General features: G+C 51.0%; 2 protein-coding genes across 5 annotated transcripts; one reads left to right on the top strand and one right to left on the bottom strand.

Moving 5' to 3' along the window:
• Positions 1–6,627, top strand: MRTO4 (MRT4 homolog, ribosome maturation factor). 4 transcript variants are annotated; one of them, XM_080801254.1, is made up of 8 exons: positions 1–260; positions 3,288–3,346; positions 4,340–4,443; positions 5,082–5,163; positions 5,342–5,409; positions 5,649–5,800; positions 6,183–6,259; positions 6,362–6,627. In XM_080801254.1, the coding sequence occupies exons 1-8, from the start codon at positions 233–235 to the stop codon at positions 6,509–6,511; spliced, it is 720 nt and encodes a 239-aa protein (XP_080657380.1). In that variant the 5' UTR covers positions 1–232; the 3' UTR covers positions 6,512–6,627. The 4 variants fall into 4 exon arrangements, with proteins under 4 accessions (XP_080657380.1, XP_080657382.1, XP_080657381.1 ...); XM_080801256.1 differs by having other exon boundaries at positions 195–260; positions 4,159–4,443; XM_080801255.1 differs by having other exon boundaries at positions 199–260; positions 4,007–4,443.
• Positions 6,628–6,950: 323 nt separating this feature from the next.
• Positions 6,951–14,192, bottom strand: AKR7A3 (aldo-keto reductase family 7 member A3). Its single transcript, XM_080801253.1, has 7 exons — positions 13,827–14,192; positions 11,550–11,737; positions 11,285–11,389; positions 10,461–10,557; positions 10,105–10,204; positions 8,384–8,513; positions 6,951–7,659 (listed from the first exon to the last, which is right to left on the bottom strand). Exons 1-7 carry the CDS (start codon positions 14,062–14,064, stop codon positions 7,498–7,500), a joined length of 1,020 nt encoding a protein of 339 aa, XP_080657379.1. The 5' UTR covers positions 14,065–14,192; the 3' UTR covers positions 6,951–7,497.
• Between the last annotated feature and the right edge of the window lie 8,915 nt (positions 14,193–23,107).

Below are 23,107 nucleotides of genomic sequence, written 5' to 3'. Positions count from 1 at the left end.
AGACCATAGAGTTGGGATCTCACGAGAAGCCCTCGCCGGGGAGCTCTGGACTCGGAGGCCCCCCAGCGGGCGGAGAGTCGCCCTGGAGACTGCCGGGCGGGGAGAGGCGGGCTGCGGCGCGGATTGGATCAGGCACGCACGGGGGCAGCCCCGGAGGGCCGCCCCAGAAGCCCCCGCGCCGCCGGGGTCCTAGCAGTCAGCACAGCCTTCCGCCGCATGTGCCTGCAACGCGATGCCCAAATCCAAGCGTGACAAGAAAGGTGAGCGAAGGGGCTTCGAGACCCGGTGGGCAGCTCCGCCGGCAGGCTGCCCGCTTCGATGGGGGCTTGTGGGGCACCGAGTGAGATGCCGGGGTGTCCGCGAGAAGTCCGCGGGCTCTCTGAACTGCGATAGAGCTTCGCGGCTGCAGGCGCACCGGAGGGGGTTGGAGCCTGGGCCGGTCAGGGGAGCAGAGAATTCCGGGCCTCGGTTGCCTTTCCAAGGCTTACTGGGCCGGAAAACAGCTTCTGAGCACCCGGGCTGTGCCCGATCTCCCCTTGGGCCATCTTTCCCACCTCAGCCCTTTCTTAGCTCTCTGCGCTGCCTCCACCGTGGCCGCTTTTCCTTTAGGACAGATTTAGTCCCGGCTCTGGTCCTTTCGCTTGCAGTGTTTCTGCCTGGCATGCGTATGCTTAGATCTTCATGTGGTTGGGTCTGTCTCAGTTGCCAGTTCATAAGGCACTTCGTAAGAGACCATTCCTGAATGCCTTTACTGTGTGGTAGTGTCTCTCTCACCTAGGCTCTCGCTAGCAGTCACTGAACAGATATTTAGGGACTTGGCACCCGAGGCGGTGGGGAGGGGGGATACAGCACTTACAGCAAGGAAGGTCTAGAGCTTAGCGTTTTAGTCATAGAAAAAATACCCGCCCCCAAACTCCAGAAGTCGAATCAAGTCAGATCCTAATGAGTCTCATGGACTAAAAGTGAGATAAAGAAGTGGTGTTATTTAGTTTAGTGCAACCGGAGAAGGTCTCTGATGAGCTGACAAATAAGCAGAAACCCAAAGAAAGGAAGTGAGCCATCCGTGGAGTTACCCCAGACCATAGTGTTCGAAGGAGAGGGAAGATAAAGTGCAAAGGGGCTGTAATGAGAGCACCTTTGACGTGTGCTGGGACAAGAAGCCAGTGTGGCTGGAGCAGAGTATGCAAAGAAGGGGGAGTGGTCTGGGCTTTATAAACCTTCCCAAGGAATTGGCTTTCACACCCAGGTGCAATGGGTAGATATCCGAGAGTTTGAGCACAGAGGTAACATGGTTTATCTTTTTCTTTTCTTTTTTTTTTTTTTTTAAAGATTTTGTTTACCTGCGGGGCGCTTCGGTGGCTCAGTTATTAAGTGTCTGCCTTCAGCTCAGGTCATGATCCCAGGGTCCTGGGATTGAGCCCTGAATCAGGCTCCCTGCTTGGAGGGAAGCCTGCCTCTCCGTCACCCACTCCCCCTGCTTGTGTAAGATATTACTTATTTGAGAGAGAGCACGAGCCGGGGGAAGAGCAGGGGTGAGAGGGACAAGCAGACTCCATGCTGAGCAGGGAGCCGGACACAGGGCTCAATCCCAGAACCCTGAGATCATGACCTGAGCCAAAGTCAGATGCTTACCTGACTGACCCCAACATGGTTTAACTTTTAGAAGATCACCCTAGGGGCACCTGGACGGCTTAGTCAGTTGAGCGTCCGACTCTTGGTTATGGCTCAGGTCATGATCTCAGGATTCTCGGATTGAGCCCCACTTCAGGATCTGTGCTGGGGGTGGAGCCTGCTTAAGAGTCTCTCTCACTGGGGCACCTGGGTGGCTCAGTGGGTTAAGCCTCTGCCTTTGGCTTGGGTCATGATCTCAGGGTCCTGGGATCGAGGCGCGCATAGGGCTCTCTGCTCAGCAGGGAGCCTGCTTCCCCCCTCTCTCTGCCTGTCTCTCTGCCTACTTGTGGTCTCTCTCTTTCTCTGTCAAATAAATAAATTAAAAAGGACTGGAAGAGATTATGCTGAGTGAAATAAGTCAAACAGAGAGAGTCAAGTATCATATGGTTTCACTTATTTGTGGAGCATAACAAATAATATAGAGGACAAGGGGAGATGGAGAGGAGAAGGGAGTTGAGGGAAATTGGAAGGGGAGGTGAACCATGAGAGACTACAGACTCTGAAAAACAACCTGAGGGTTTTGAAGGGGCGGGGGATGGGAGGCTGGGGGAACCAGGTGGTGGGTATTAGGGAGGGCACAGATTGCATGGAGCACTGGGTTTGGTGAAAAAACAATGAATACTGTTACGCTGAAAATAAATAAAAAATTTAATTAAAAAAAAAGAAAAATCTTTTTAAAATTTTTTTAAAAAAATTAAAAAAGAGTCTCTCTCCCTTTTATCTGCCCCTGCCCCCACCTCTCCCACTCTAAAAAAATTTTTTTTAAATCACCTTAGTTGCCTTGTTGATAATAGACTAGGGAAGGTGGGGAGAGAAGGCAAAGTTGGAAGGAAAGAGGCCAGCAGTAATCCAAGAGAGGGTGACACCGGCTCAGTCCACAGTTGCGGCAGTGGAAGTGGTGTGAACTGGACAAGGGCATTTTGTTTCCCCTCCTGTGCTGCCCTTGCCCTGACTAGTGAGATTACCATTCCGTATATGTTCCTTGTGAGAGCCAGGCAGGATGAGTAAGAATTGGCCCGTGACTTGGGGGGGCTACGTGGCTTTGCGTCTGATGCTCTGTTAAGTGTTTGTGGAATGATTGGGTTCTGTAGAGGAAGCTCTGGTGAGATCTGGCAAATGGGTAAGAGGAAATTGAGTCCCAGCTTTCTGTAGAGGTGCCTTGCCCTCCCCAGAGGCACTGCTTTATCTGTGAATCCAAACTGCGAAAGTTTGTAGCAGAGGATATAGACTCCCCAGATGCATTACTCCACAGCTGAGGCCACCTAAGATTTTCTCTGTGCACTATGACGGAGAGCAGAAAGGGACCTGCCTGAGCCAGCCACTGAAAGCACTCCCAAGAACAGGAACGAGCCCTGCCCCCATACCTCAGTAGGGATTTTAGTTTAGCCTAAGAGGGGCGCAGGAGCACCTGGTTTGTCTGAGTAATAGGAAATACGTCAGGAGATCCCCAGGCTCAGGAACACTAGAGAAGGCGCTCTGAGGACCCTGGGAAGACACAGCCTTGCCTTGCCTCACGCTGGCTTGGTCCAGCTGAGCTACCGAAGGGGAGGTAGAAACGAGCCTGCAGGGCCTCTGGCTTTGTCTCTCATCACCTCTCTTTTTCTTCTTTGTATTAGTTTCGTTAACCAAAACTGCCAAGAAAGGCTTAGAACTGAAACAGAACCTGATAGAAGAGGTAAGAGCTCATTCTTTTTCCTGTTCCAGACCTTGTATTTGGTTTATAAAGGTGGCTAGAGGGCTGACAGGGAAACCACTGTTTTTAAAAGAAAGAAAGAAAGAAAAAACCGCCACCATGAGGTGCTGGTTCCGTCCTTTTTCCTCCAGCAGCAGCACCAATAAAAACTCGCATAGTAGCGGTTTCCAGCTTTGACAGAGCTGTGCACCCCACGAAGTACTCCATGTGCTGTCCCGCTCCATCGTTTCAGGGTGCCTGGGAGGAGTTAGCGCTCTTTCGCAGCTAGGTCACCGCCGCTTAGAGAGCTTTGGTGGCCTGCCCGATGTCAAAAAGCTGTGGAGTTATAGGGGGCACCTGGCTGGCTCAGTTGGTAGAGCGTGGGGCTCTTGGTCTCGGGGTCCTAAGTTCAAGTCCCACGTAAAGTAGAGCTTACTTTAAAAAAAATAATAGTATGGGTTATCAGATGTGAGTGGGTACACCAGCCCACTATCTACACTGCTGCAGGCTGGGTGAGAGGGTAGCCTCCTCGAGCGCAATGATGCCTTTTCCTTGAGACCACGTCATCATGGCTGCAGCCAGGAGTGTGGGCAGAGCAGGGCGGATGAGCCCCCCCCTCCCCCGTGAGTAAAGAATGAGGATTTATATATTTCCATTTGTCAGGAGCGTTCCAAGCGTAGCTGTTCCTGGGTTGTCAGTTAATGGGGAAAGCAAAGAGATCCATTCCACTACTGGCTGCAGATAAGTCAGAAACCTGGAAGGCCATGGGAGTCTCAGCTTACCTGCACCTTGAGATCACACCTGCTTTGCTACAGGGGAGCCCCTGGAGTCCATGATCTTGGCTTCAATAACGGAAGTAAGGAGGAAACAACCAGATTAGATGCCTCCAGCTCTGAACTTCCACAGCTGTTAGGGACCTAGAGCAGATTCTTCCCCATCCAAGGTCCAACCTGTGCTGCCCCTTCAACTCCAGAACCCCACTGAATTATCCCACAGCTTCGGAAATGTGTGGACACATACAAGTACCTTTTCCTCTTCTCCGTGGCCAACATGAGGAACAGCAAACTGAAGGACATCCGGAGTGCCTGGAAGCACAGCCGGTAAGCAGGCCTTCCTGTGCAGAGAAGGAGCCATGGTGCTCTCAAGCACAGGGGCGGTTACTGACCCTTGGTACCTCGGTCACACAGATACCACCTTAATGAGGACAAAGCATCACACCTTCCAGAGGCATTTTTTAACTATTAAACTGGTCTTGCATTGAGCTCCTTGGGGGCATGACTGGGTAGTTGCTCAGGGAATGTTTGAGCAATAATCCCTCAGGAGAAGGGGCTCCCTTACCCCTGGAGTCTGGGCCCTTCAGGAACATCTGATCAATTTTAGAGTGTCGGTGTGTATTCGAAATCCACACAGTGACCCTAGAGCAGGCTGCGTGAGCCACCTGTCCTTGGGCTGTGCCTGTGATGGTACGAGTAAGAACTGCCTCGGGCCGGTGAATGTGCCTCTTCCATACATCCAGATTGGGGGGTCTAGGAGGTCATGTAACGCTCACAATGGGCCAGTAGACGAAATACTGTGAATGTTGGAGGTCTGTAGGCATGGAAGATGTAGGAACCTCTGGCCAAGCCTCCTGCTGCAGAAGAGCCTGGGCCTGACGTCAGGCTCCCGGGGACTGGAGCCGGTCTGCACCTAACGGTGGGGAGGGGGGAGTACTTCCTTCACAGACCTCTTTTCTCTGTAGGATGTTTTTTGGCAAAAACAAGGTGATGATGGTGGCCTTGGGTCGAAGCCCAGCCGATGAGTACAAAGACAACCTACATCAGGTAAGTTTCTGGCCATCTGACTGGTGGAGGGATCGGGGAGAGCGTAAAGCTTGGTTTAAAGCTTAAAGCTCAGTCCTCCTTTAACCCCCAGACCCAGAGTAGTGACACCAACCAAAAATATTCGCAGGTTTTGCCAGATGTCTAATGGGACTGGGCCAATCCTCCTTTTGTTCTGTAGGTCAGCAAGAAGTTGAGGGGTGAGGTCGGTCTCCTTTTCACCAACCGCACCAAGGAGGAAGTGAATGAGTAAGTGTTTTTGAGGACTAGCAGGGAAGGAATAATCTGGGTACATTGTACGATACGGAGGTATCAAGTGTTCCTGGAACACTGCTCCTGAGTCCTGGTTCTCTGCAGCACTGTGCTCCAGGCGGACTGCCGGTCAGCAGCCTACACCGGTGGGGAGGCGAGGCCAGGGGGGCCTGACTTCGTGCTCGGCGGGTGGGCCAGTCGGGAACCTCCCCTCCTGCCACTTGTCTTTTCCTGAGGTGGTTTACGAAATACACGGAAATGGACTTCGCTCGAGCCGGAAACAAAGCAACTTTCACCGTGACCCTGGACCCAGGGCCCCTGGAGCAGTTCCCCCACTCCATGGAGCCACAGCTGAGGCAGCTGGGCCTGCCCACTGCCCTCAAGAGAGGTAGGGGGACGCCCCTGGAGCTGAAGGTTCTCAGCTTAGCTGCCGGGAACACAAGCTCCCACACCCAACAGACCCACTCTGGCCTCTTTGGCTGAGCAGCTACTTTCTGCCAGCCTCTGTTTTCTCACGTCGGAGCGAGAGTAGACAGTAACTCGCAGCCAGAACACAGCAGCTAAGGGACTTGAGGGAGGCTGTCGTGTATGTCTCCCCCAGCCCTCGCAACCGCAGACCCTCCTGGGCAGCTGAGCACTTGCAGCTTTAGCCTGAGTGTGCTGGGGGGCGGGGGGGCCCCAACCAGCTCCCTCCCAGCTCTGGGCAGCAGGCAGAGAGCTGTGCACGGGCCTCTGTGCAGAATCACCGTGTGAGGTCCCTTTCTCTGTAGGTGTGGTGACCCTGCTCTCCGACCACGAGGTGTGCAAGGAGGGCGATGTGCTGACCCCAGAGCAGGCCCGCGTGCTGGTGAGTCTGCCCCCCACCCCCTCTGCCCAGCCAGTCTGTGTGCTGTAGCCCCGTCCCCCTTGCTCCTCCTGACCATTGGTTTCCTTTATGTGTCCCTTACAGAAGCTTTTCGGGTATGAGATGGCTGAATTCAAGGTCACCATCAAATACATGTGGGATGCACAGTCCGGAAGGTTCCAGCAGATGGGCGATGACTTGCCCGAGAGTGCATCCGAATCAGCAGAAGAATCAGAGGGGGAGGGCGACGGCTGACAGACACTTGGCTGGACTGTGGGACCGCCATCCCGCTGGCCAAACAGCAGGGAGGGCACGAGGGATGGACTGCTTTTTTGTAAGCAATAAAACTGTCTGTGGGTGGCTCCTGTGGACAGCAGAGAGGACTTTTTCTAGGAAAAAAGGCCTTGGCTTTGAGATTTTATTTGGATTCCCTGGGTGCCTTTCGTTAACTTGGAGCCAGCTTCCAGCACGGACTCCCACATGATGGCTGGGGACCTCCTGCATGATGGCTGGGGACGTGGGGGCCACTACCAGAGCTGGGGCTTCTCTATTCTGGCCCTTAATGTCCCTCCTGGAAACGGGTTTGTCAAGGAATAGAGGAACCCTGACTCCTCTTCCTACCTCTTTCTTTCTCTCCCCCGTCCCCCACCGAACCGGGGCCAAGGGTCTAATGACAAGACAGGACACTTTCACTAAGAGTAAAGCCACTGCTGAAACCCAGAGCAGATATGAAAACTGTTCCACAGCATTCTGGGAAATTTTATTTTTGGGAGTGACTCTTAACGGTAGGTTTTTGCCCAAGTTGTTCTTTGTGAAAGGAACTCAGAATGAGAGAAAATCTTCAGGGCACCCAGCTCTCCTCTCACGTGTGACAGTGAGGGCCACTGCCAGCTGCCACGTCCAGAGGTCGGGCTGGATTCCGGAGAGAGGCCAGGAAGCCTGTGCTCCTGCCCCCTCCCCGCAAGCCCTTGGGAAGGACAAGCCCCAGGCTGCAGGCAGAGCAGGTGGGCGGTTGGGTCTAGCGCCTTCTCTGTCCAGGCAGGACCCCCCTACATGGGTCACAGCCCAGCCTTCTCACGTGAAGGCAGCTGGGAGCACTGCAGCAGTGGAGGAAATAAACAGCTCGTGAATGGGGACTGGAGAACAGAACAGGCCAAATAAAGCCATTGAAGGCCCAGGGTGAGAAGGTCAAAGAGTGACAGAGGGAGGAGGCCCTCTGCCATCTCAAGCCAGGACTGGCCCTAGCGGAAGTAGTTGGGACATTCGTGGGCGACCAGGTGCCAGGCTCGATCAAAGGCCTGCACCACGGTCGGCTCCAGGGGCCCTTCCTCGGTTGCAGCCAAGTTCTGTGCCAGCTGCTCCACGCTGGACATGCCCAGGATGACCGCGTCCCCGTGGGCACCCTGCAAGGGGAGACAGCCAGCTGTGACTCCAGCCACACGCCCTCCCTCCCTGCCCTGCCCCTGCCAGGACCAGGCTCAGATGTCTACTTACACCCTACATTATCCAGAATTTACACGGCCTTCAAATAGCTTGAAAGCCCAGCCTCTACAGACTCCCCAGTGGGCAACCGTGAGTGCAGAGCCACTCCCCTGTGCCCTTCCGCAGCTGGGTGAACCTGGGGTAGTCCTTGACGGCCCCAAACTGCAAACATCCTTAATTTTGCGGGAATTAAAATTCTGTGTAGTATTTGTGTCAGGCCTGGCCCTGAACAGCTGTGGAAAGGGGAGCCCTCAGTAGTAGATCATAATGGGGCCAGAGGAAGGTGTGGGGGGCCCAACTCAGCAAGTGTGCAGCCTGGGGCGGAACGAAGGCTAGTGGTTAAAAAATCATTAAGTTTTTCGGAGTCCATTTGGTGCTGGTGCCCTGTCATGTGTAGCTGCGCGGCCCTAAGCGCCTCTGAAATGACTTCCTCATCTGGGAAGTTGGAATAACCATGCTTCATAGGGCCAGGGCAGTTTGTAATGGGGCACTTAATGAAACTTCCCGGGGAATTAGCGTGGAGAAATACCAGAAGAAAAGGAGTCCTCTCAAACCATCAAGTAATTGTGTAGCCCTCTCCCTTCTTCCATGTTCTCCCTCACCCCACCACGGGGAAAAGCAGCCCCTCCTGGACGGCCAGCTCACCTGCAGCCGGGAGTGGTGGTACAGCCACCGGAGGGCGGCCGAGGTCATGCTGGGGGCGCTGCCGCCGTATGCGGCCTGCAGAGCCTTCTCCACCAGGGCGATGGCCTCAAAGTGCTGCTCCTTCCAGAAGCTGGGCAGGGGGTGCGGGAGGTACAGCAGTCAGTGCTATGAGGTCACTCCAGGGCAGATGTCCCACCCCGGTCCCTGAGGCCCCAAGGTGCTGGCGTCCTCTGAGAAGGCAGGTGGATTTCCAGCCCCTCACCCGCATTTTCAGTCCAGTGAGGGGGGGTCGAGGGGATGCAGTGGGCAGAATGCTTGCATTTCGCACGCTCACTACATGTGAACGACCAAGCCCCCCAGATCAGGACTCAGGAACAGCCAAAGCACCACACCAGCGTGCCTCCTGTTACTGGACCCGCCACAAATCCTGGCTGAAGCCACCTGCTTCCATCTCTCCTACCCGCTCAGTGAGGACAGCGGACGCCCCAGGCCAGCCCCTTGCAGTGCAAAATGTAAAGGAGATAATGGACCTGATGGCGCATGCCTTGTAAACTATGAAGAATGGTCAAGGTCAAAACCATCAGGCCTCCATTCTCCAGGGTGAAGGCAGGCTCTGGTGGTAAGAAACTGAGAATACTGCTTGGGGCAATGGTTCCTAAACCTGGATGCCCGGCCAGGAAGATCGGAAATTGGAGGTGGGCTCGGGGATGGGGGTGCTGGATTAGGACTGAAATCACAGCAGCGCACGCCAGGTGATCCAAACAGACACCCAGAGATGCTCCCCTGCCTTAAATGTCCTTGGCCATTTCAACAAGACTAACATTGGAGACTTGCACAAAACTTGCTTCTTGCCCTCCTCCCAGGGCAGGGCATGGAATAAGGCAAATAAATTACACACAGAAATTAACTGTGGAGACTCGCCCTCTATAAACAGATTAGAAGCTTGCCAGGGAGTCCGTGGAGGACATCTAAGTCTGAAAAAGGAGGGGCGCCAGCTGGCTCAGCTAGAAGAGCATGTGACTGCATCTCAGGGGTGTGAGTTCCAGCTCCACACTGGGTGGAGATAAGTAAAACTTTCTAAAAAATAAAGTTGATACGTGAACAGTAATAAAGTGTGCACTTTGGAGAGCTCGCAGGAGAGCCCAGAGGGCAAGAGACGGAAGAGTTTAAATCATCCCCTCTGACTGTACAACTTGGCAAGAGGTTGCTTTGAGCCACGCGGCCCTTATTGTTCTGAGAGCATTTCTAGATTTCAGAAAGTGGAAAAGGGGAGAAGGCTGATTCCAACAGCTGTTCAACTGTAACTGTGGACCCTGAGAACAGTGTCACTGCCAGGAGTTTACATAACTTAGATCCTTTGCCTGAGGGGAAGGGTCAGCTTTCCAGAGTCCTGATCCAAGGGTACCCCCTCCCACGCCCCCAAGTGCCCAGGGGGTGAGCCCCCAAGTGCCCAGGGGGGTGAGCGCCTCCCCGGAAAGACAGGTGGAGCTCTGAGAAGGCCCCGGGATCCACATTCCCAAGCCAGGCCCCTAAACCTTCTCCGGAGACACACAATACTGAGGGTGTGGGGGATGTTGGTAAAGCCCTTGGGAAACCAGGGACCTAAGTCTGAGCACCAAGAGGAGGTGCTGGCTCCCAGAAAAGAGCCCCAGAAACCCCCTATTTCAGACTAAGAGGACCTATACCACCTCTTGCCCCGAGGCAGCCCATCCCCGGCTCACCGATTCCTGTAGATCTCAGCCCAGTTATTCCCGAAGAAGCGGCCCACGGGCTGTTTCCCGTCCTTGTCCTCATACTTGTACTTGCCGGTCAGCAGGCCCCCTGCAGGGAGACCACCATCAGAGCCCCGGGCCCACCCTGCTCCCAGAGGCTGTTCTGGACTGGTGGGAGTGTTGGGGGGAACCCAGGAGGGATGGAGGACACGGCCCAGCCTCTCTTCAAAGCCCTCCCTGCTTCCCAGGCCCTGGGCCGGGCATCTCCGGTGTCAGCAAGAGGCAGAGACAGGCCAGGAATGGCCTCCCACCCCAGGGGGAGCCTGCCCACCGCCGCCCCCACCCCCGACACGAGCAGCCCCTACCAGCCAAAGGGTTGTAGGCGTAGAACCTCAGTCCGTAGCGCCTGAGGCAGGGGAAGAGCTCCGTTTCCACCTGCCGGGTGGTAGCGTTGTACATTCCCTGTGAGTAGAAGAGTCGGCTGCAGGGTATACACATGTCAGAGGAAGGGACTCCAAATCTTCCCTTGCAGAGCCCGCAATTCAGACCCTAACAATCCTAGGACTTGAACAATCAGCATATCCTTAGTGGAAAAGAAAATTCATTCATTCAGCCAACGTCTCCAAGCACCAACCATGGGCTGGACATGAAATTTCCATCCACGCACCAACTGGACAAGTCCCCTGCCCTGAGAGATTTAATAGCAAGGTAGAGCTATTAAATCAGAGTCAAGAAAGAAGAATCAGAGTCCACTAGTAAGCTCTGTGAGCACCGTCTGGCACCAAGTAGGGGTATAAACAGTTGCTGAATGAATGAGGGGGGTAGAGCCTGAGATCGACCTCATGCTCCTCTGGGGCATCAGGAAAGGCTTCCAGGGGACGAGCCCACTAAGTGAGCCCTGAGCACTGACCCCTACCCGGGAGAAGGGGAAGGATGGTCCAGGCTCATGGCCACAGCCAGGGAGCAGGAAGGAAGGGCCCGAGCAGCACATGCGGGCAGGAAGGGGAGCCAGGCCCAGAGCCAGCAGGTGCCGGCTGGCCAAGCCGAGGAGCTCGCACGTCATCCCCACGGCCCCTGGGAGCCATCCACAGGCTGTGATGGAGAGGTCACAGGAGGCAGTGCGAGGGGCCAAGAGAACCATGCATCAGCAGCAGCCCCGCAGACGGGCCCCCGCGGCCCGGGCTCTCACCTGGTACACAGTGGGCAGGATCCAGCCGTTGCTCCTGCAGAGGGTGCAGATCTCGGCCACCTCCCAGGAGGCATAGTTGGAGAGGCCAAGCTCCACGAACTTGCCCTGCAGGGGAGAGGCCTCGGTCAGAACCCACCGCGGCCCAGGACACTGCAAAGGGGAGACGGACGGGGGTGGGGACCCTGGGAATGGGGTCTGTCCCCGGCTCTGCTCTGGGATGACCCTGGTGCCTCCACTCTCCTGGAGGCTCGGGGGCTGGCCTCACCTCCTGGTGCAGCTGGTGGCAGGCACGCAGCGTCTCCTCCACAGGGGTGTCGTGGTCTGGCAGGTGCAGGTAAAAGAGGTCCACTCGGGGGCACTGCAGCCGCCTCAGGGACGTCTCCAGCTGGGCGCGGAGACTGTCAGGCTTCAGTGAATTCTCACCCAATGGGTTGGCCTTGGTGGCGATTTTCACTTTGCGGGGGAGGGCGGTGTGAAATGAGAGTTCAAGCCAGTTAACCAAACACTGAAGAAAGTCTGGAGTAATGACTCAGAGAAAGACCTAGGTTGGTATCCCAGCTCTGCCATTACTAGCTCTGTGATCTTGACCAAGTTACTCACCCTCTCTGAACCTCAGTCCTCTCAACTATAAATTGGTAGTGCCGGTGGTACTATTTTGTGGGCTGGTCCCAAGGATTGATCAGAACTTGAATGGACATGTTCATTGTCATCATCGCTAATGTCATCACTATGATGGACTATTTACCCGGCCCTAACGGCTGGCAGACCCAACAGCCGATCCCTGCACTCAAGGACTCACTGTCCTTGCTGCATTACAATAAGTGAGGCAGGGATATGCACCAGGTGCTGGCAGAGCCCGGGACATAGAGGCGGGAGGCCCCCTGCATGCTCAGGGAAGGCTTTCCTTGGAATCTGAATCTTGGTCTCCGGGAGGAAGTCACAGGCTGCCAGTCCGGGAAGGGTGGGAAGTTCATCCCAGAGGGCGAGGACACAGGCAAAAGACCATTGGAAAAGAACATGGCATGAGAGGAACCATGCCTGCAGTTCCAGGAATCCAGAGCACCAGGTTCAGGGGGTACACAAGGCAAGAGAAGGGCCACAGACCCGATGCGAAGGGCCTTGAGATCACCCCGTGAAATCGGGCCCTCCCTGCACTCTTGGCCCTTGGCAAGACACCTGACTCCTAGACTTAGGAGCAGGCTAGAGGACGGCTCCCTTGGAATTGTTCCCATTCCTCCATCTCTTCTTCACGTGAATTAAACTTCAGATCTGAGGTTTAAGGACTTTGACCCCACTAGCTCTGACCAGAAGGAGGGGAGCGAAGGAGGGAAAAGGACTTGAGAAATAAGACCCAGAGTGGTCAGAGAAGCAGCCCGGTGATCTAGAAAGGGCGAGCACTGAGACTCGGGCGTATATTGTCTTATCGTTCCAGACCCTGCGTGCTGTGAATCACAGAAGACAAGCAAGACTCTAGCAGAGGAGAGAGAAGAGCCCAGGGGGGACACCGTGATGGGTGCTAGTGACACTACAATGACTACTCCGAACTGTAACAGTAACAGCCAACATTGCTGAACTCTAGAGGGACCTGCCAGGCACTGCCAAAGCTTTTCAAATGGCATCAGGCTGGTGGTGGACGTTCCCCTGCCCTTATACAATCTCTCCACTTAGCTGAGCTGCCTGCTCCAACACCTGCGCCTTGCCAAATCTCTCTGCCTTGGCACACCCACTGCCCACGCCCACAGCACTAAAGCCTGCCCTCCTGGCAAACTAATCAGTTCTTCAAGGTCTAACGTTCCCTCTTCTGAGGTTTCTTCACTGGCCCCTCCAGAAGTGCTCCCTCTTCCCGGCTTCCCCAGCCTTCTCTAGAATCAGAGCTCCGAGGAGTGGGTTCACGTCAATTTCCCTTCCAGGACCTCAGAGGTCAGCCCAGAGGGCAGTTAGATACCCCACCGCCCCCACACCCCGGCCCCGCCCACCGAGCTCCTGCGGCTCCCAGGCGCTGCCACCCTCGTGAAGCGTGAGGCCCTGCCCACCGAGCACGGCACCCGGAGCCCCACAGAGCAAAGTCTAGGGCCCAGAGCTAGGAGGAAGCAGATCCCCACACGGGTTCCGAAGTCTGATCCGGGGATGTGCCTGGTAATGCCAAGACAGTACGGGCACGGTTCCAGCACATCAGGTCCGCATGGGGCACTTGCGGGGGGCGGGAAGGAGGTAGGGGCTGCACAGCGCCAGATTCCAACGCTTTCAGGGCCCCCTAGAAGACCTAACCAAGTCGTTCCAGACTGGACCTGGGGTGGCACGTTGCAGAGGGAGGGTCCTGGGCTACCTTCTGGGAAAGGAAAAGGAGAGGAAAGAAAGGTCGGGACAAAGCACTGCCCGGCTGTCCGGGGCCACACGTGCACGGGGCCTGAGGAGCAGGGGGTCCGCGGGGCTGCGGGGAGGCCGGCGGCCCGGAGGGGCCGAAGCCGTCAGTCCTGCCCGCGGCCGGGCCACGGCTGGGGTCGGGTGGGCGCCGCACCGTGCAGGGGGAGATAGGGGTTACCTCTGCAGTCGCCGCCGCCCAGCCCGAGGCCCAGGCCGCCCAGGATGCTCTCGGACTGGCCGTCGCCGTACATGAAGGCCGTGTCCAGCTCTGTATGGCCGCGCTCCAAGAAGGCGCTCACGGCCGCGGCGCTGGCGGGCACGTCCATGCGGCGCCCCATCTCCATGGTGCCCAGCACGGTGGCGAGCCGGACCGGGGCCCCGGAAGCGGCCCGCGGCGGCGACAGCGGCCGGGACATGGTGGCGGCGGCGGGAGAATCGAGTGGCCCAGGTGTCCCGCTCCGCGGTGAGCGGGAAGCACTAACCAGTGCGACCCCGGCGCCGCTTTAAGAAGGGGCTTCGGGCCCCGCCCACCGGGGTTGGGGGCGGGGCGCCGAGGGGGCGGGGCAGTGCGCGCACCTCGCCCTTCGCCCTACTCTCCCCCCGACCCACACCCAGCTGCGCGCACGCCCCTCGCCGGACTTCGGGGACCCGGCGATTGCCTGGCAGGTGAGCTGGGGCTCGGCCGCAGGTCTGGAGGGTGCGCCAGTGCGAGGGTTACGAGCGAGCCCTAAAGCGGACGCCTGGGACTCCAGGGGCCTGGCTGCCACGCCTCCCACCTCCCTCGGCCTCGCCCTGAACAGTCCCGGGTCCCGGGGTCGTCCGGGGGTCGTTCCGGGGACGGCTTTCCTACCTGAAATGAAGCCTTGGTTGGGACGGAGGCGGGGGGCGGGGGGCGGCGGTCCTCAGACTGTCCGGCCGCCCTGCGGTCCCAGAGGCGGCTCTGTGCTTCTCCGATGGAACTTGCCGAAGGCTCCAGCGCGCGTCCGCGTGGAATGCCAGGGTCAAGTTTGAAAACAAAGAACTGTCAGCCTGGGACACGCGTACCCACGCGAAAATACCGTTCAAACGTGAAGGCAAAATAAAGACCTTGCTCAGACAAGCGGAGGTGTAGAATTCAGAGTAGCACACTTGCGCTCTGCTCCAAGTCTTTTTAGACGGAAGGAAATTTGAATTTGCAAATTCGAAAAAGTGAAACGCCGGGGTGGTGAAGGTGGAGAAATATTAAACACTTTTATTTTCAGCCATTGTTTTTAGTCTATTTATTTAAGTAATTTGTACACCCAAGGTGGGGCTGAATTCACAACTCAGACATCCGGAGTCACACGCTCTTCCGACTGAGCCAGGGGGGTGCCCCCATCTTTGACCTTTTAAAAAGATCATTGCGTTTTTATAAAGCTAAACATAAGTTTACCGGGGCGCCTGGGTGGCTCAGTGGGTTGAATCCGCTGCGTCGGCTCAGGTCATGATTCCAGAGTCCTGGGATCAAGCCCTGCAATGGGCTCTCTGCTCAGCAGGGAGCCTGCTTCCCCCCACCCCCATGCCTGCCTCTGCCTACTTGTGATCTCTGTCAAGTAAATAAATAAAATCTTTAGAAAAAAAACATGTTTACCATAGGACTCAGCAAAAACCTATGTTCACAGGATAACCTACACACCCGTGTTCTTTAGAAGCTTTATTTGTAATAGACAAAAATGGAAAACACCCGAAATGTCCCTCAATGGCAGGATGGATACTGTGCTATACTCATACAGTGGAATGAACAGATCAGCAGAGTCACAAGGATGAATCTCATCTGCCAAGCTGCGTACTGTAGGATTCTACATTCCTGCAGTGTAGACACTGCATGGCATTCCCGAAAAGACAGTGCTAGAGAGGCAGAAATCTAATCAGTCATTACCAGGGGCTGCTGGTAGGAAGACAGAAGGATCACTTAAGAGTTTTTGGGGAGTGAGGGAGCTATCTTACATCTTAATTGTGGTGGTGATTACATAACTGTGTGCCTTTGTCAAAACTTTCAGAATTGTATCCTTGGGCCACCTGGCTGCCTCAGTCTGGGGAGCCATGTGACTGTTGATCAGGGTCCTGAGTTCAAATCTCACATTGGGGGTAGAGATTACTTAAATAAATAAATAAAACTTTAAAAAGAAGAAAGAACTGTACCCTTAAAAGGATGAACTAGCATATAAATTATATGTTAGTAGGATCATCAAAAAAGATACTGTTCAAAGAAAAAATAACAATGCATTACTTATAATGCAAAGGAAGAAGTTTACAACAAAGTTAGAAGTAAAATATATGAAAACAGTAGCACACTGGGCACCTGGGTGGCTTAGTAGGAGTGTCTGCCTTTGGCTCAGGTCAGGATCCCAGGGTCCTGGGATCAAGACCTACATCAGGCTCCTTGCTCAGCTCTGCCCTCTGCTCCCCCTGATTGTGCACTCACACTCTCTCTCTCTTTCTCTGTGACAAATAAATAAGTAAAATCTTAAAAAAGAAAAGAAAAGAAAACAATAGCACATAGGAAATGGAATGAAAGGCAGTATACTGTTTTAAGGACAAGTGACCTGGGGTACTATGATTGGAAGGCAGATTGTGATAAGTTAAAAATGTAAATCATAAACCTTAGAACACCACTGAAACAATAAAACGAAGAGGAGTGGCTAAGAAGGCAATAGTAGAGGTAAACCCAAATCATAAAAACACACTGAATTAAGCCAAAAGAAGGCCAATAAATATGAAGAAAATGAAAAAATAACAGATGAAACAAACAGAAAACAAATAGCAAGGTAGGTTTAAGCCCAATCATCAATAATTACATTAAATACAAATGATATAAATGTTGCCATGAAATAAGCCAGAGATTGTCAGATTGGCTCAAAAAGCAAAACCCAAGTATATAGGAGGTAATGAAAAACTGACTGAAATATACAAACAGAAATAGGTTAAAAGTAAAAGGATGGAAAAAGACATACCTTGGGGCGCCTGGGTGGCTCAGTGGGTTAAAGCCTCTGCCTTCAGCTCAGGTCATGATCTCAGGGTCCTTGCTTAGTGTGGAGCTTGCTTCTCCCTCCCCTTACTTGTGCTCTCTCTCAATCTCTCTCTTTCTGACAAATTAAACAAATAATAATCTTTTAAAAAAATAAAATAAATAAAATAATAAAATAAATGAGGGCAAAGAAGTCAGTTAATTAAAGGAACATAACAATCCTAAGTGTGTATGCACTTAATATTAGAACATCAAAATACATGAAACGAATTGTTATTATTAAAGAAGAAATAGATAAATGTGCAATTACAGTTGGAGATTTCCACACTCCTCTCAGTAACTATGAACAGTAATTAATCATAGTTGACAGAAATTCAGTAAAGAGGGGCACCTGCGTGGGTCAGTGGGTTGTCTCTGCTTTCGGCTCGGGTCATGATCTCAGGGTCCCTGGGATGGAGCTCAGCAGGGAGCCTGCTTCCCCCCTTCTCTCTGCCTGCTCTCTGCCTACTTCTGATCTCTGTCTGTCAAATAAATAAGTAAAATCTTTAAAAAATAAAAAAGAAATTCAGTAAAGACATAAAAGACTTGAACAACACTATTAACCGACTTAAAATAATTAACAGAGAACCCAACAAGAGAATATTTATTCTTTTCAAGTCCACATTCACCAAGACAAGCCATTTTGGGGTTCATAAGATATGTCTTAGTAAAAGGATTCAAGTCATAAAAGTATCTCTCTGACTATAATGAAAGTAAACTAGAAGTCAATAACAGAATGACTTGTTTCTGGGGAAAAAAAATCTCCAAGTCTTTAGCACTTAAATACCACTTCTAAACAATCCATGGACTGACAAAGTAATCACCAGGGAAATTAGAATATATTTTGAACCAAATGAAAGTGGAAATATGACGTATCAAATTTTCTGAGATATAAAGTAGTACTAAGAGGGAAATTTATAGTAACACAAGGACATACTATAAAGGAAGAAATTTCTCAAATCAATGATCTAAGCTTCCACTTTAAGGGGGCACCTGGGTGGCTCAGATGGTTAAGCATCTGCCTTCAGCTCATGGCATGATCTTGGCATCCTGGGATCGAGCCCCACATTGGGAATCCCTGCTCAGTGAGGAGTCTACTTCTCCCTCTCCCTCTCCTACTCCCTCTGTTTGTGCTCTCTCACTGTCTCTGTCAAATAAATAAACAAATCTTAGAGAAAAAAAAGGAAAAAAGAAAAGAAACCAGAAAAACAAGAGCCAATTAAATCTAAAGTTAGGACAGAAATAATATAGCCAAAAACCAAAATAAATGGCATGTGAAACAAAATTAAAACAAAAACAAAATCTGAAGAAAGTTCTTCGACAAGATGAATAAAATTAGTAAACTTCTAGCTAAACTGATCAGGAATAAAAGATACACATTACCTACATCAGAAACAGAAGAAGAGACTTCACTACAAATTTTACAGAAATTAAAACAATAATAAGGGAGTGCCTGGGTGGGCTCAGTCAGTTAAGTGTCTGCCTTCAGCTCAGGTCATGATCCCAGGGTCCTGAGATCGAGTCCAGCATTGGGCTCTCTGCTCAGCAGGGAGTCTGCTTCTCTCCCTCCTTCCCCCTCAGTGGTCTTGGGGCACCTGGGTGGCTCAGTTGGTTAGACATCTGTCTTTGGCTCAGGTCATGATCCCAGGGTCCTGGGACTGAGCCCTGAATCGGTCTCCCTGTTCAGTGGAAAACATGCTTTTCCCTCTCTCTCTGCTGCTCCCCCAGCTTGTGCTTTCTCTCTCTCTCTCTCTCTCAATCAAATAAATAAAATCTTAAAAAAAAATTCAGTAGTTTCAGCCTTCTGTACACCCTCCCCTCCTCAACCCTCCTGTCCTGTATTTGCTGGTTGAAGAGACCCACAGATCCAGCTGCAATATGTCCCACATTCAGTTTGCATAATCATAGTTTCATTGAACTTGTTCCTCTATCCCCTCACACTTCTTCTCCGGTGGAAGTTCATGCTGATGGCTAGATCACATTCTAGTTTGGTTTCTTTTTCTTTTCTTTTCTTTCTTAAGAATACTTCATCAGTGACATACCGTAGGTTGGCTAATTGAATTTAAATTTTTTAAAAAATATTTTATTTATTTATTTATTTGAGAGAGAGAGCGAGCACGAGAGGAGAGATGTCAGCGGGAGAAACAGACTCCCCACCGAGCAGGGAGCCCGATGCGGGACTCGATCCCGGGACTCCAGGATCATGACCTGAGCCAAAGGCAGTTGCTCAACCAACTGAGCCACCCAGGCGCCCCTGAATTTAAATTTAAAAAAGAAAAGAATACTTCTTCAGTGTGCTGTGTACTTCCTGACACATCACACCAGGGAGGCACGAAGAGCAGGATTGACTCACTCCTAGTGATGCCAAGATCAAGCAGTGGGTTCATGGGATGTCAGCCTCCTCCCTCCATGTGAAGTTCTCCGTCAGTCTTTCTTCTTACGGTTTCATCTACTAATGATCTTTGCCTAAATCAAAGAAGATAGGCTTTTTAAGTCTGTGATTATGTTTCATTCTGTATACAGGTCTTAGGACTATAAGATCAACCTGTATAACATGTCTGAGTACTTTTTTTTTTAAAGATTTTATTTATTTGCCAGAGAGAGAGAGAAAGTACACACAAGCAGGCAGAGAGGCAGGCAGAGGCAGCGAGAGAAGCAGGCTCCCCGCCGAGCAAGGAGCCTGACGTGGGACTCTATCCCAGGACCCTGGGATCATGACCTGAGCTGAAGGCAGCGGCTTAACCAACTGAGCCACCCAGGCGTCCCTGTCTGAGTACTTTTTTTTTTTTTTAAGATTTTATTTATTTATTTGACAGATCACAAGTAGGCAGAGAGGCAGGCAGAGAGAGAAGGGAGGAAGCAGGCTCCCTGCTGAGCAGAAAGCCCGATGCGGGGCTCGATCCCAGGACCCCGGGATCATGACCTGAGCCGAAGGCAACGGCTTTAACCCACTGAGCCACCCAGGCGCCCCTGTCTGAGTACTTTTAAATGAGAAGAAATTTTTCGTTAAATTTTTAGTCTTTAGGTAATTTGAGATTCATATGCAGCTCTAAAAATCAATACAGAAAAATTCCTTGTACCCTTTCTGTGGTTTCCTCTGGTTTTCCCCAAGTAGTATCCTGCAAAGCCATAGTACAATACCATAACCCAGATACTGACATTGATACAGTCAAGATATTGTAGTTGTTGGGAGGAATGTCCCATAAATATTGATTAGACCTGCTGGTTGATGGCTGACTTCATCTATATCCTTGCTGATTCTCTGGGTAGGAGTTCTATCAATTGTTGAGAGAACTGTTGAAGTCTCTAATTGTAATGGCAGATTTATCTATTTCTACTTTCTGGTCTATCAGGGTTTTTTTTTTTTAACTTTATCTATTTATTTGTCAGAGAGAGAGAGAGCAAGCAGAAGCAGGAGGAGTGCAGGTAGAGGAAGAAGCAGGCTCCCTACTGAGCAAGGAGCCCGATGCAGGGCTGGATCCCAGAACTCTGGGATCATGACCTGAGCTGAAAGCAGACACTTAACCAACTGAACCACCCAGGGGTCCCTATCAGCTTTTTTTTTTTTTAATGATGTTTTTTATTTATTTGAGAGGGGGATGGGGCAGAGGGAGAGAATCTTCAAGCAGACTCCCCACTGAGAGATCTACCCTAATTACAAAGAATCACTGGCAAGTGGGAGAAAACTTCTCAAGAGTTAAGGGCATCTCCAAGTACGTTATCCAATCCAATCATAAAGAAAGTTGGGTCATCCGTGATCTCCGTAAGTTCACCCTATGGAGTTGGGTACGCTCTGGCTTTTAGGCAATGATGTTGTCATCCCAGCCACACAGAACTGGTCAAGGTGCTGGTTGAGTTATTGATTGTTGGAGAATTAATCCTAAGGAATCACGTGCCCTGGGCTCCTGTTATGATCCCCACAGAATAACAAGGAAGAAGAATGTTTATACATGAGCTATTGTGACAATTTCTCTGAAGTCTACCTCAAATTGTCTGGTTTAGGCAAACAACATTCACTCAGAGTTAGAATTTAACATCCTCAAAGATGTGTTATTGAAACATAATTTCTCCCTATAATGGCCTTCATTTTTCATTGGAGGTAGCCAAATCAGGACTAATTTATTTGAAAAATAAGTTCAGTTTTAAAAACTTGGCCTAATTATTTACATAAGCTCAGCAAGAATAGAGTTGTCATACAGATCTTTTAGAATCTACTCTGCTGGGACTTTTGTAAGGAATCTCTAGTTTGAACTCTCAGTAGCCTCTCCAGGCCAGAAGCCAAGCCCAGTACTTGCCATCAGACATGCCTGCAATACCTGCCGATCTGGGCGAATTCCTCTTCCTGAGGTCCCCAAAGTATCCTGAGGTTCCTGCATCTGCCAGGAAGTGACATTCTTGACTCACCTGGTGAGGCTGCTGGGAGCTGGGTAGGTGAGGTATCAGGACATTTCCAAGGGCTCTATGGCTCCGGGTTTCATAAAGTCAACCTCAGTTCCTGAAAGCTGTTTGGTCATATATGAGTCTATTCATGTCTTTCTCAAATATGACATTCTGGTCAAAGCCTTAGTAAAATAACCAATGTTTTCAATAGTGTCCTGTTACTGGGAGAACAGATTCTTATTGAACTTATGCAAATGACTAGGATTGCCTTGGGAGAAGGAATACCAACTGAGACCTTTTGAATTTCAGAGGGTCCAGGTAGAAAAGTTAAATGCTTCAATTTGTTTATGAATGAATATATTTTTTAAAGATTTCATTTGTTTATTTTTGTAAGGGGGGAGAGGGAGAGGGAGAAGCAGACCCCTCACTGAGCAGGAAGCCCAACGTGTCCTCCATTCCAGGATCCTGGGATCATGACCTGAGCCTAAGGCAGACACCCAACCAACCGAGCCACCCTGGTGTCCCATAAATGAATATTTTATCACATTTCTGCAAGTCATAGATATCTTTTTTTCTTTAAAGATTTTATTCATTTATTTGACAGAGAGATCACAAGTAGACAGAGAGGCAGGCAGGGAGAGAGGAGGAAGCAGGCTCCTGCTGAGCGGAGAGCCCAGTGTAGGGCTCGATCCCAGGACTCTGGGATCATGACCTGAGCTAAAGGCAGAGGCTTAACCCACTGAGCCACCCAGGTGCCCCAAGTCATAGATAGCTTAAGAGAGAGTTTCCTTAACATGGAAGAGGAAACATTAGAGGATCAGCAGTGTTTCAACCAAGAGTTACAAAAAAAAACTATAATCATTTCTCTCAATTTCTTAGTTCCTTATTACTATTCTCCAGTTTGAATGCAGCCTTAGTTAGTTCTGGAAATTCTTACCCATTTTAGGATTTTATTTATTTATTTATTTATTTATTTCATTTTAGGATTTTAAAAGATATCAAAAATCCGTAGTTGTTCTAAGTCCTTTATATGAAATATTTTACAAGAGAGTAAGAACAATAACAATAACTGCAAATGGAAAAAAACTCAAAAATAGACATGGTTCAACACCTGATGAGAGGCTACAATAGAGCTGGCAAGGAAATCTGGTTATTTCTGTGACACATAACGCCTCAATAGTCAAAATATTAAGTAATGGTTTTATACCAGCACATATTAAAACTTCAGGAACTGCATATCATCTCTAGAATAGTTATAACATTTACCCAAATGTAACCTAAGACTTATCATTTGTTTGACAGTGCTTCCGGAGTAACTTAACAGACCAGATTAAAAAGGCCTAATGAGTCAAAGAGACTTCATTTACAATTTAAATCTTGAGAAGTTTGTTTAAAAAAAAAACCTCAGAAAAAATTTTTAAGCACATGCCTAAATAGGATTACAAATCATTACCAAACTCAAAATTTATTTTTATTTAATCAAGGTGATGATAAGAGATTCCAAAGGCAAGTATGCAGGGTTATTCTTGGGAGCAAAACTAGCTCCTTTAACATTGAGAAGTTTTTTTTTTTTTTCTAAGATTTTATTTATTTGACAGACAGAGATCAGAAGTAGGCAGAGAGGCAGGCAGAGAGAGAGGGGGAAGCATGCTCCCTGCTGAGCAGAGAGCCCGATGCGGGGCTCGATCCCAGGTCCTTGAGATCATGACCTGAGCCGAAGGCAGAGGCTTTAACCCACTGAGCCACCCAGGCACCCCAACGTTGAGAAGTTTTAACTAAGAAATCAAAGACCTGTTACCGACATAACATAGAAACTGGTCTGGGCACGCAGAAGAGAAAACCTTTGTTCACATTTTTCTTATCAAGAGCAGACCAGGGGTGCCCGGGTGGCTCTGTGGGTTAAGCCTCTGCCTTTGGCTCAGGTCATGGTCTTGGGGTCCTGGGATTGAGGCCCGCATGGGCCTCTCTGCTCAGCGGGGAGACTGCTCCTCCCCCCCCCCACCTCCGCACTGCCTCTTTGCCTACTTGTGACCTCTGTCAAATAAAGAAATAAA

The sequence above is a fragment of the Martes martes genome (assembly GCF_963455335.1).
Source record: "Martes martes genome assembly, chromosome: 4".
NCBI classification, from domain to species: Eukaryota; Metazoa; Chordata; class Mammalia; order Carnivora; family Mustelidae; genus Martes; species Martes martes.
Note: the sequence above shows the minus strand (reverse complement) of the source record. Positions and strands in the feature narration are given on the sequence as shown.